The 10,600-nt window shown below is 50.0% G+C and overlaps 2 protein-coding genes across 3 annotated transcripts in view; one reads left to right on the top strand and one right to left on the bottom strand.

The window, feature by feature from the left end:
- Window positions 1-1,452, bottom strand: part of PRUNE1 (prune exopolyphosphatase 1) — a 36,724-nt gene extending 35,272 nt beyond the window's left edge. Inside the window, exons 1-2 of one of the 2 annotated variants that reach the window (XM_006168442.3) lie at window positions 1,165-1,452; window positions 669-1,060 (exon numbers count right to left, since the gene is read on the bottom strand). Coding sequence is in view for 1 of the 2 variants with exons in the window: in XM_006168441.3 (XP_006168503.1) it covers window positions 246-284 (39 nt within the window). In the remaining variant the exon portion in view is untranslated. Of the gene's footprint in view, window positions 1-245; window positions 375-668; window positions 1,061-1,164 lie in introns of those variants that run through there. The other variant, XM_006168441.3, reaches the window with a different exon arrangement.
- Window positions 1,453-2,133: 681 nt separating this feature from the next.
- Window positions 2,134-10,600, top strand: part of MINDY1 (MINDY lysine 48 deubiquitinase 1) — a 14,151-nt gene continuing 5,684 nt past the window's right edge. Inside the window, 5 exon segments of the mRNA XM_014584166.2 lie at window positions 2,134-2,268; window positions 6,054-6,865; window positions 7,895-7,952; window positions 8,815-8,879; window positions 9,172-9,330. Coding sequence (XP_014439652.1) covers window positions 6,413-6,865; window positions 7,895-7,952; window positions 8,815-8,879; window positions 9,172-9,330 — 735 coding nt within the window. The 5' untranslated portion in view covers window positions 2,134-2,268; window positions 6,054-6,412.

Raw genomic sequence — 10,600 nt, forward strand, 5'->3', positions numbered from 1 at the left:
CCCCGCCCCCGGGAAAACCCAAAGGGGGGGGACCCCCGACGCGGGGACACTGGGCCGTGCAGCATTCTCAGGCTCGCCCGCTAGGCTCTCGCGCCTCAGGCTCCAAGCCTGCCCAGACCCCACGCCCCCCTCGCCACAACTCGCGCTCCCTCCACACGGACGGTCCGGGCTTCCCGGATCCCACCTCTTCGTCCTCCCTGGACCCCATGCTCCATTCTTTACAGTCCCACACTGGGATCCATTACCTGCAGAGCAGCTCGACAACCCTGCAGGTAGTCCTCCATGGTGAAGCCCAAGGTATGCCGTCGCCCCTGGTCGAGGAGCGTCCTCGGCGACTGCGCCCCACCCGGAACGCAGGGAGGGTAGTGGCAAGAATCAGGAGGCGGGACTCGAACCCTCCATACGGCGATTCGGCCTCCGACCCCAGGAGGAAGTACGTAACCGGGCACTCCCGGTGCCCGGCACCGCCCCGCCCCCGACGCCGAGGCGAGGTTCTGCGCCCAGAGACTCCTGGGACGTCTTTCCGGAAGCGCGAAGGGCGTGGCGCAGGGAGTCTTGGGAAACGTAGTCCAGCTGCTTCGAGATGCCCGTACCAACTGAGAGGGAGGTTTTCTGAGGGACCGACCGTGCGTTAAATACCCAAATGGGTATATGTCACAGTAACCCACCTTTGTGGTGTCGGAGCTTCCCCCTTCAGATCAGGCTACGTGCAGGGTCCTTGCATATATTACACAGAGCATCTGGTTTACATTTTACACATGCAAAGCAGCTTTCTTTCTGGAAGTCAATCCCTCACAAAACAGACCCATGGCTACCAATTTTGTGGTCGTCCATGCTAGAAAAAATGTTAGGATGATCGCTGACTCCTCTTCTTTACTTACTACCTCCAGTCTCTCGCCAACTCCTGCTGCATCTTCCTTTAGCCCTGCAGTCTGGGCAAAGGTCCCCTTATTCCTTCTTCGGACTATGGTAACCTTGATTGTTTGCTCTCCTCCACCCTCATTGTTCCAGCGGCTCTTTCAGCCCTCCGAGTAGCTTGAAGTTTCATCCCGAGGCAGCCCTGTAAGTAAGTTTGAAGGATCCTTCAGAATGTAGAGTTAGGTTCCAACCTCCCCTAACTGCCACTTTCCAACCCGAGAGTAGTGCAGGGTGCTGCGAATGTACCTTCATCATCAAATGTTCCTTTGTCTCCTAATCGGCCCCTTCATCTCCTACCACCAGCCTCATTCCAGCTTTCCCGCTTCCCAAGTAGGAAACTGAGAAGAGGTAACGGATGAGAAGCTGAGGCCCATGGTGGAAATGAGCACAGGGCTGTCAGAACTCCTGCTCGCTCTGCTAATTCTCTTCTTGCTGAGCTCTCCTCCCACTCTGGGGCTTCTTCCACACCTTCTTCTGCATATTACCAGGGGCATGGCTCATCCAGTTTCATTTCTAGACTAAAAAAATATGACACAGAAAGTTCTTAGAAAGGGAGCCCTCAGAGGGCTTCAGAGAGGAAGGAGGAGGCTTTTTTTTTTTCCCCCATGACATGAGTAATATGCAAACACCATACTCTGACCCTGCTTCTGTGGATCCAGAGCAAAAGGCTGCCATTCCCAGGGAGCAAGCCAGATCCAGCAAGCCTGTGGCTGTCCAGCGCGGCTCCTCCCTGCTCAGCAAGGGCACTTGCTCTTCCCCGTTCTCACCAGAGAGGCACAAGCGCTCTGTCCCTTCCAGCGGCGGGGCGGAGGGAAGAGAAAGGGTCTGTTGTTTTTCTCTCCTTGTTTCCCTCTCCCTCTCTGCTGATCACCAAGCTGCCGACCGGGTCAGAAAGCCTTGATGGAAATCCTCCAGTGCTGGGCAGGCTCCTCCTCCTCCGGGGAGCTTGTCCTTGGCTAATTTTTCTTTGTCCCGATGGGAAGAAAAGAGAGAGAGAGAGAAAGAAGAAAAAAGAAAAACCACAAACTTCCTTTGAAAACCAGCTTGTAGGCAGGGCCTGGAGTACACCCCCTAGACTCGGCAACTCAGGGATCCTGAAGACCTCTGAGCCGCTCAGAGCACCTGGGTTGTGCTCCTGTCTGCCCTCACCTTCCTCCACGGCCCCCAGTCCTGGGCGGGAGTCCGGAAGTGGCCATGACCCAGCCAGGACCAGCTCGTAAACCTGTGTAAGCCTGAATAAGCTCTGGTGCTGACAGCTGGAAGGGTGCCCCTCAGTGTACCCACCTCCCACATCGAGTGGCCAGAGCCGAACCCTCCTTTCAGTCCTGGACCAGCACCCACTTCTTTAAGGTAAAAACTTTGTTTTAGTCATTTTCTTCCGTTTGCCACCCCCAGTTTCCCTTTTCCTCTTCAGCTCTAGAGGGTTGACACCTGACGGCCCCCCACCTTGGTCCCTTCCAGTCTGGATGCTGAGGGCTGAGGCAGGAGCAGCCTGTGGGAGGGATGCAGCCCGCTCGCTGCACTTCCTCCCCACCCCGACGAAACCCTCCCCTCTCCTGTGAGCTACTGGACCGGCCCTGCCCCTGCGTGGTGTTTGATCTGTCTGGAGGGGACAGACCTAACCCTCTGGGTGGATGAAGATTTGGGTCAGGTGGAGACAGAGAGTGGACAGAGGGACTAGAAGGGACAGAAAAGCTGGGGGTGAGGACAGCAGGAGAGTGTTTTCTTGAAGCCACATGCCTATTTTCTATGCTTCTCTCAACTTTTGGCTGTTTATTGCCACTAAGGAAGGGCCAGGGCTCTTCTAATTCCTGCGTCCACCACCATGGGATAGTTGCAGCTGGAGAGAAAGTGAGGACTTGAGGTGCTGGAAAAAGAGGAGGAAAGACTGAAATCCTGACTCCTTCAAATATCCTCCCCTTCCCACTTTCCTACTCTGAAATACTCCCTGCTCTCTGGGCAGGATGTATCTCATGGGGCCGAAACCCTCTGCTACACCGCCTGGCCAGGCCTCTTAAAGACTTAGCCCACTCCGCGCTACCCAGTTCCCTGGGAGCCCACCCCCGGGTGTCCAGCTCCTGGTTTCTTTTGGCTCCTACCTCTAGCCAGCTAGCTGCCCCACCCCACTAAATTATTGATCGTTCTCTCACTGGACAGAAAAGATAAACCATGAGCCCTGTTTTTCTGCAAGCTTTTTAAACTTTCTGAGGCTCTGGCACCTGCTTCAAGGCTCACCCTAAGTGTATTGCAGAGGGGAGGAAGAGAGAGAGAAGGAGAGAGAGGTGGAAGGCCTGCAGGCAAGGGTTGCTACTCTGAGTCTAAACTACCGCCATAAATGAGATGCGGCCAGCATACATTTTGAGTCAGGAGGATGATCAATGTGGGTGACTAGGCTTATTTTATTTCAGCAACTTGAGTGTTTCCCAACCTCATCTCCCAGCCCCTCCTCTCACACCAAATTCCTGCAGGTTTACAAGAAGGAAGCGTAGACTCAGGTTAGGAAGAAGTTGGAGAAAGGATGAGGTTTCTAACTCCTCGTTTGATTTCTCACCTTGACTATAGAAGGGGGAGGGAAGCAAGGAGATGGAAGGGAGATGTCTTCCAGGGGGCTGAGGCTGTGGCTTTTCCTCCTTTGCCATCCGCGGCATTAATTAAATGTCTATTTAGGCTTGTCTTGATGCTTAGTGCTGATAGAAAGCAGGTTGAACAGGTCCAGTGTTCCTGTCTAAAATGACCAAGACGGGAATAGACATTAAGCACACTCGCACAGGCAGGCGAATGTAGAGGGAGTGTATATATAGATATACATATAGATACGTATATATATATCTATCTATATCTATAGCTCTTGCTATAGGGCCTGTGCACTTGCCAGAGAGAGACAGAGAGGAAAGTGAGAAATCACCCCCGGGGGCATGGCCGCACTGCGATCCTTTCTCCTCCACTTCTCCATTCTCCTCTCAGGACTTTAGCACATATGCACATGCGCCCAGTGTGATTTTTCTTTTTTCGTTTCTTCTTTCTTTCTTTGCTTTCTTTCTTTTTTTTTTTTTTTGTAAGGTTTTTGTCATAGGGCATGTGCATTTGACGGAGAGAGACAGTGACAATGAGAGGGAAAATGAGAAATCCCCGGGAGGATACCCATGCTGAAATCCATTCTCTTCTCTCCTCCTGGGATTTTTGGGCATGCTCGCACATACATCTGGTGTGATTTTCAAGCTACCTGGTCCCGGATACAAACCATGGTTGGCCATGTGGGAGTCCAGTGCTTTAACCACTATGCCACCTACTGGCCCCACCCAACATGATTTTGTAGCCTCTGAGATCAGGACTTGAACCATGCTGCCAGCTATATGGGATCTAGCTCCCTTAACCTCTATACCACCAACTGGCCCAAGGGAGTATTTTGACATAAATCAATAACTGGCAGTTTGATATTTCATATAAATACTGGGCAAGAGAGCATCTCTGGGTTTAGGCAGTTTTGAGTATAAGGAGCTGAAAAGTTTGTACCTCAACTCCAGCTGTCAAGAAAAGCTTTCTGGGTCTAGACAGTGGTGCACAGGAAAATGTGACACTCTGTGAAGCACCCCCACCTTGAAAGGTTCCTGGTTTGAGTCTGGAGGCCTCCCTGAGTATGCTGGGCATGGAGGTGCCCATGATTTGGGGGTGGCTAACGGGTGGGGGCGTATCGTGTCATCAGGACTCTATTGGAGGTGCCATCTGTCTCTCTCCTGTTTATGGAAGAAATAAATGAATAAAGTTAAAACAAGTTTCTTTATAAAGGAAAAAAGACAAGCTTACAGGAAGAATCTGTGTGAGGGCGTGCTCTTTGTGCCCCTTATCTTTAGTTACTTGTATCAGCACCAGTGTCTGATTCAGGTCCCCGTGGCCTGCATTTCCCTTCTCCAGGCAACAGGAAGCCCCTCCCAAGGCCTTGCGCTGTGGTTTGGGATTGTGTAAGGGTCAGTAGAGTACTCGGAGGAGAACAACTTCCCTTCCTCACCAGCGTGCCGCTTACAGGGCACACGGGGCACGCTGCTGACTCTGCATCTCCTCCTCACTCCAAGCACTAGTGAGACTGTTATCTTTCCTTCATCCCCCTGGGCGAGGTGGAGAGGAGGCATCGCTGAGGATACGGCACCCTGCGCTGCTCAGGATGTTCCATGAAAGGGCGGGGTTGGTGCAGAGGGATGACTGACCTGCTTGTTGTGGGGTTGCTGGTGTAACACCATTACAGGGTGAGCTGAAGATCACCGTATTAATTACACTACCACAGTTTGTTTGTTTTTACTTTGCCAGAGAGCATGTGCACTTATGAGAGAGAGAGAGAGAACCCCCCAAAAGGGCATAGTCACGCTGCAAGCCCTTCTCCTCCATTTCTCCGTCCTGTTAAGATTTGGGGTATACACGCACATGTGCTGGGGCTGGGATTGGAATTGCTTGGTCAGCCATGTAGACTGCTTTAACAAACTCCAGGTTATGGAGCTGGCCCAACCCTACTATCAGTGGTTTGTTTTTGTTTTTGACTTTTGCTATAGGGTGCATGTACTTGCTAGGGGGAGATAGAGTGAGAAAGAAAGTGAGAAATAAACTCCCAAAGAGGATGACCATGCCACAATCCCTTCTCCTCCATAATCCACTCTAGATTTGGGGCACACATGCCCATGTGCTCAGCGTGTTTCTCAAGACTCTCAAGGTCCACGACTCGAATCACTGAGTCAGCATCTTTTAGGATCCAGCATCTTTTTTTTTTCTCCAGAGATTTTTGCTATAGGGCATGTGCGTTCACTGAAGAGACAGAGAGATAGAAAGCAGGAAATCACCCTAACCCCAGGGGAGATGGCCAGGCTGTAATCCCTTCTCTTCCATTCTTCTCTTGGGATCTTGGGCACGCACGCACACATGCCTGGTGTGAGTTTTAAGCCACCGGGTCTGGGAGTCGAACTACGGTCAACTCTGTGGGAGTCCAGCGATGTAACCATTATGTCATCTGGTAGTCCAGGGATCCAGCATCTTAACCAACACACCACCTGCTGGCCCAACCCTACCATAGTTTTAACTTTGCTTTCTTATTTCCTCCCCTGTCTTTCTCCTTTGCACCCTCCCTTTCTCCCTGTCATTGTCTGTTTCAGGAAAGCTGACTCCACCCAAGGTCTTCAATCCTACTAGAATCATCTTTCCCCAGCCTGGAAGCCCATGCCCTCATTGGTCCCATCTGGTCTGAGCAACTTAGAAGCGGAAAGAGCTGGGGCTCATCTGTTTCCACAAACTGAGAAAGACACATCCTACCCATAGCCAGGTGCGCCTGTGCGGACACTGGCCAGCTTTCCGCACGGTTTTCCTTTTCCTAGACTGTCTGAATCATTTGCTTCCCAGCCCAGTGCTTGTCTTCTGATTGGACAGGTCCTGTTTGGCCTATCAAGTGTGACTTAGGCAAGTCCCTGAGGTCAGTGAACACCTTCGGTGGCCCCTGGTTGACTTCTTTTAGACCATGGAACACCATCAGCCTGAATATCCAGTCCCTGGGAAGGCTAAGAATGCAGAAGAAGTCACCCCTGAAAACCAGGAGGTCCTGTCAGGACCAGAAGAGGACCATCAGGACGGGGATGCTAGAGATGCTGATGAGGTGCCTGTAGGACAGGAGCCAGGACACCAAGCCTTGCCGTCTGCCCGAGGTGGGGATAGCCTCGAATCCCCTCCACCTGAAGCTAGCTCAAGTCTACTGGGGCCAGCCCACGGGATATCACCCGAGGTAGAGACGGTGGGGGCATGCTCTAGGCCTCAGGAGCTCCCCCAGTCTCCCAGGACCCGACAGCCTGAGCCAGATTTCTACTGTGTAAAGTGGATTCCCTGGAAGGGAGAGCGGACACCCATCATCACCCAGAGCACAAATGGTCCATGCCCCCTCCTTGCCATCATGAACATCCTCTTTCTTCAGTGGAAGGTATGTAAGAATTCAGAGGGAGGTCCAGAGAATACTGGGGAGTATCTTCCCTCATTCTTCTCCTTGATCATCCTGATTTTCTGCCCAGCCTCAGTAACACATGGTTGTGGACACTGTTACTTGACAGGCTGAGGCCACGCTGAGGCCCAGGGTCCATTCTCTAGCTACCCTAAGAAGCTGGGTATGGCGGCATACTCCTGTAATTCCAGCTGCTCAGGAGGCTGAGGCAGGAGGCTCTCAACAGATTGTGATACTATTTAATTTTAAAAAAAAAAGAAGAAGGAAAGATCCTAATTTTCTCAAGTCAGTCAAAACTCTCCAGATTAGAGGCTGGCAGGTGGCAGGGTGGTTAGGGGCACTGGACTCCCACATGGCCGACAACAGTTCAAGTCCCACAAGTCCCAGACCTGGTAGCTTGCTTTTTTGCTTTCTCTCTCTCTCTCTCTCTCTCTCTCTCTGTCCCTTTTCTGGTCAAATTAAAACAAATAAGTAAATAAAGTTAAATAAAATGATTCTAAAAAAAAAACTTTCCAGGTTAATCTCCCTATTTCTCTAGCTTGAACAAATGAGATTAGATGTTCCTAAAAACAAAGCAAAAACATCTGAAACCAAAAAACTTTCATATTCCAGTATCTTCTCTCTAACAAATAGAAATACCATGTAGTATTTCACATTCATTCCTATTCTTTTGAAAAAAGAATTATTTTATTTTACTTTATTTATTTATTTATTTTATTTATTTTAATTTGACCAGAGAGGGACAGAGTGAGAGAGAGAGAGAGAAGAAAAGTGAGAAAGCAAGCTACCAGGTCCGGGACTCGGACCACAGTCAGCCATGTGGGAGTCCAGCACCCTTATCCATCATGCCACCTGCCAGCCCCATCCACATTCATTCCTTTGCTCCAGTTGTAAGGAATTTTTTCCCTCCCCATCACCTCCTGCTGCATCCCCAGCCCCGGCTTCTATGGGTTCCTCCCCTCAGAGCTCTGTGAGGGAAAGCACCCACATAATCACTCCTTCTGCCTCCAGGTGAAGCTGCCCCCCCAGAAGGAAGTGATCACGTCGGATGAGCTCATGACCCACCTTGGTGAGTGGTCCTTGAAGAGGAATTACCTAAGGGGTTCCAGAGTTATCTACTCAGCCAGAAATCCAGACTCCCGAGGGATCCCCATGTGGGGTTTCTGATGGGACAGGGCGGTTAAGGGTCTCCTGGGCTTCTCTGTAAGACTAGAGGATGAAAAGCACAGGTCAGTTGATGGTCACGTGTATGCTATCTTCATCTGGTCTGGTGGGAAGCGTGGTCAAGTTGGGTATGTTTATTTTATAAGCTGTAGTGATGTACAGAGATTGAATGTATAAAATAAATTTAAATAATAATAAAAAAGGGACCAGCAGATGGTGTCATGATTATATCGCTGGACTCCCATGTAGTTGACTGCATCGAATTCCAGACCCGCAACTTAAAACTCATGCCGGTACAGGTGCATGCGTGCCCAAGATCCTGAGAGGAGAACTGAGGAGAGGGGCTTGTGGCATGGCCATCCCCACTAAGGGGTGATTTCTCACTTTCTGTCTCTCTCTGTCTCTCTAGTGAGTGTGTGTGCCCTAAAGCAAAAATCTCTCTCAAAAAAAAAATTAATTAATAATAATAAAAGCGAAAGAATGATCAGAAATAAAATAACAGTTACAATAAATAACATTTTAAAAAGAAAGAAAAACAAAGATCAAGGGTCAGGCATCCTGCGTGGTAACGCCAATCCTGCGCTTAGCTTTTGCATGTGACCTTGAGCGGGCCCTTAACCTTTAGAAGCCTATTTCTTTTTCTGAGATGCTTTCCAGCTCTGAAAATCTGGGGTTCTGTGATTTTTACATTCATCTGCCAGGAGAGGAGGAAGCTGAGCTATTGGGACAGTTGGTGGGGTAAGCTGATAAGGGATTTTGTCTCCTAGGAAACTGCCTCCTGTCCATCAAGCCCCAGGAGAAGTCCGAAGGACTTCAGCTTAATTTTCAGCAGGTGAGGCGAAGGGTCTGTGGACAATAGGGGGTTGCAGGTTTGTAAGGGTACACCCAGAGCTGGTGCCTTTTGCTGCTGTAGAGGATTCCTTACACCATGATTTTGTTCTGCAGCAGGAGGAATACGAAAGGAAATATTCCATTTAGATAAGATAAAGAAAGGTTGAGACCAGGGAGGAATGGAACAATTGTAAGAGAACCGGGGGAGAAAGCATGGGGATAATCTTTATTTCTGGAGGTGGGAGCTGAGCAGTGGGCGAGGAGGCTAAAGTGTCCAACATTTCCTTTTCTAGAATGTGAACGATGCGATGACAGTGCTGCCTAAACTGGCCACGGGCCTGGACGTCAACGTGAGGTTCACGGGTGTCTCCGACTTCGAGTACACGCCGGAGTGCAGTGTCTTTGACCTCCTAGGCATACCTCTATACCATGGCTGGCTGGTTGACCCACAGGTGAGGCTGGGAGCATCCCAGTGAGACCTACCCAGCTCAAGCTGACATGTGTGAGTTGGCATTCTGTGAGGAGAGGGTTAAGAAGGTAGAGGGTAGATTGGCTTGGGAAGGAAATAGGGTTGACAGACCAGACCCAGTACAGAATTCCTTTAGTTTCAACCTTTTGGAAGTAACCTTCAAATATAAGCAAAATGCTTGCAGATAAGATCAGGTTTTTGTTTTGTTTAAATTATTTTTCTTTGATTTGTAAAAAAATTTTTTTTCTTTAACTTAATTTTATTTATTCATTTTAATCTTTACCAGCAAGGGACAGAGTGAGAAAGAGAGAGAGGAAAAGCGAGAAAGCAAGCCGCCAAGTCTGGGACTTGAACTGTGGTCGACCATGTGAGTGTCCAGTGCCCTTAACCACCATGCCACCTGCCGGCCCCTGTTTTTTTCTTTTTTTAAAGAGAGACATTTTTGCTATAGAGTGTACAGAAAGAAAGAAATCACCCTGCAGGGGGATGGCCACACCCCTATCCTTTCTCCTCTCAGTATCTTGGACACACACGCGCATACGCCCAGCGTGAGTTTTAAGTCACCAGGTCTGGGACTCAAACCACGGCCAACTATGTGGGAATCCAGCAACATAACCATTATGCCATCTGCTGGTCCCGAGATCAGTTCTTTATATATCAGAAGTTTAGGAACCAGGACCAGCAGATAGCATAATGGTTATGTCACTGGACTCCCACATAGTCGGCTGCAGTGAGTCCCAGATCCAACAGCTTAAACTCACCGTGTGCATGTATGCCCAAATCCCAAGGCGAGAATGGAGAAGGGATTGTTGCGTGGCCATCCTCCCCCACCCAGGGGTGGATGATTTCTTGCTTTCTGTCTCTCTTTATCTCTCTGGTGAGCACATGCACCCTATAGCAAAAAAAAAAAAAAAAGGTTTAGGAACCAAGGGCCAGGTGTGGCACAGCGGTAGGTGGCATGGCATCCCAACTCCCCCGTGAGCCGAGCACACTGGGCACCTGTGTGCATGCCCAGACCCAGACTAGCTGAGACTGGGGGTGGACTGCAGTGGGAAGACCCACTGGGGATGTCTTTCTCTTTCTCTATTTCTCTCTCATGGAAGAAAGAAGTAAATTAACTTTTCTTTTTTTTTTTTTTTGGAGAGGTTTTTGCTATAGGGTACGTGTGCTCACCAGACAGAAAGAGAGAGACAGAGAGATAGAAAGCGAGAAATCACCCCCCCCCCCCCGGGGGGGGGGCCCCCCCCCCAACC

This window comes from Tupaia chinensis, unplaced genomic scaffold, assembly GCF_000334495.1.
Source record: "Tupaia chinensis unplaced genomic scaffold, TupChi_1.0 Scaffold145814_1, whole genome shotgun sequence".
NCBI classification, from domain to species: Eukaryota; Metazoa; Chordata; class Mammalia; order Scandentia; family Tupaiidae; genus Tupaia; species Tupaia belangeri.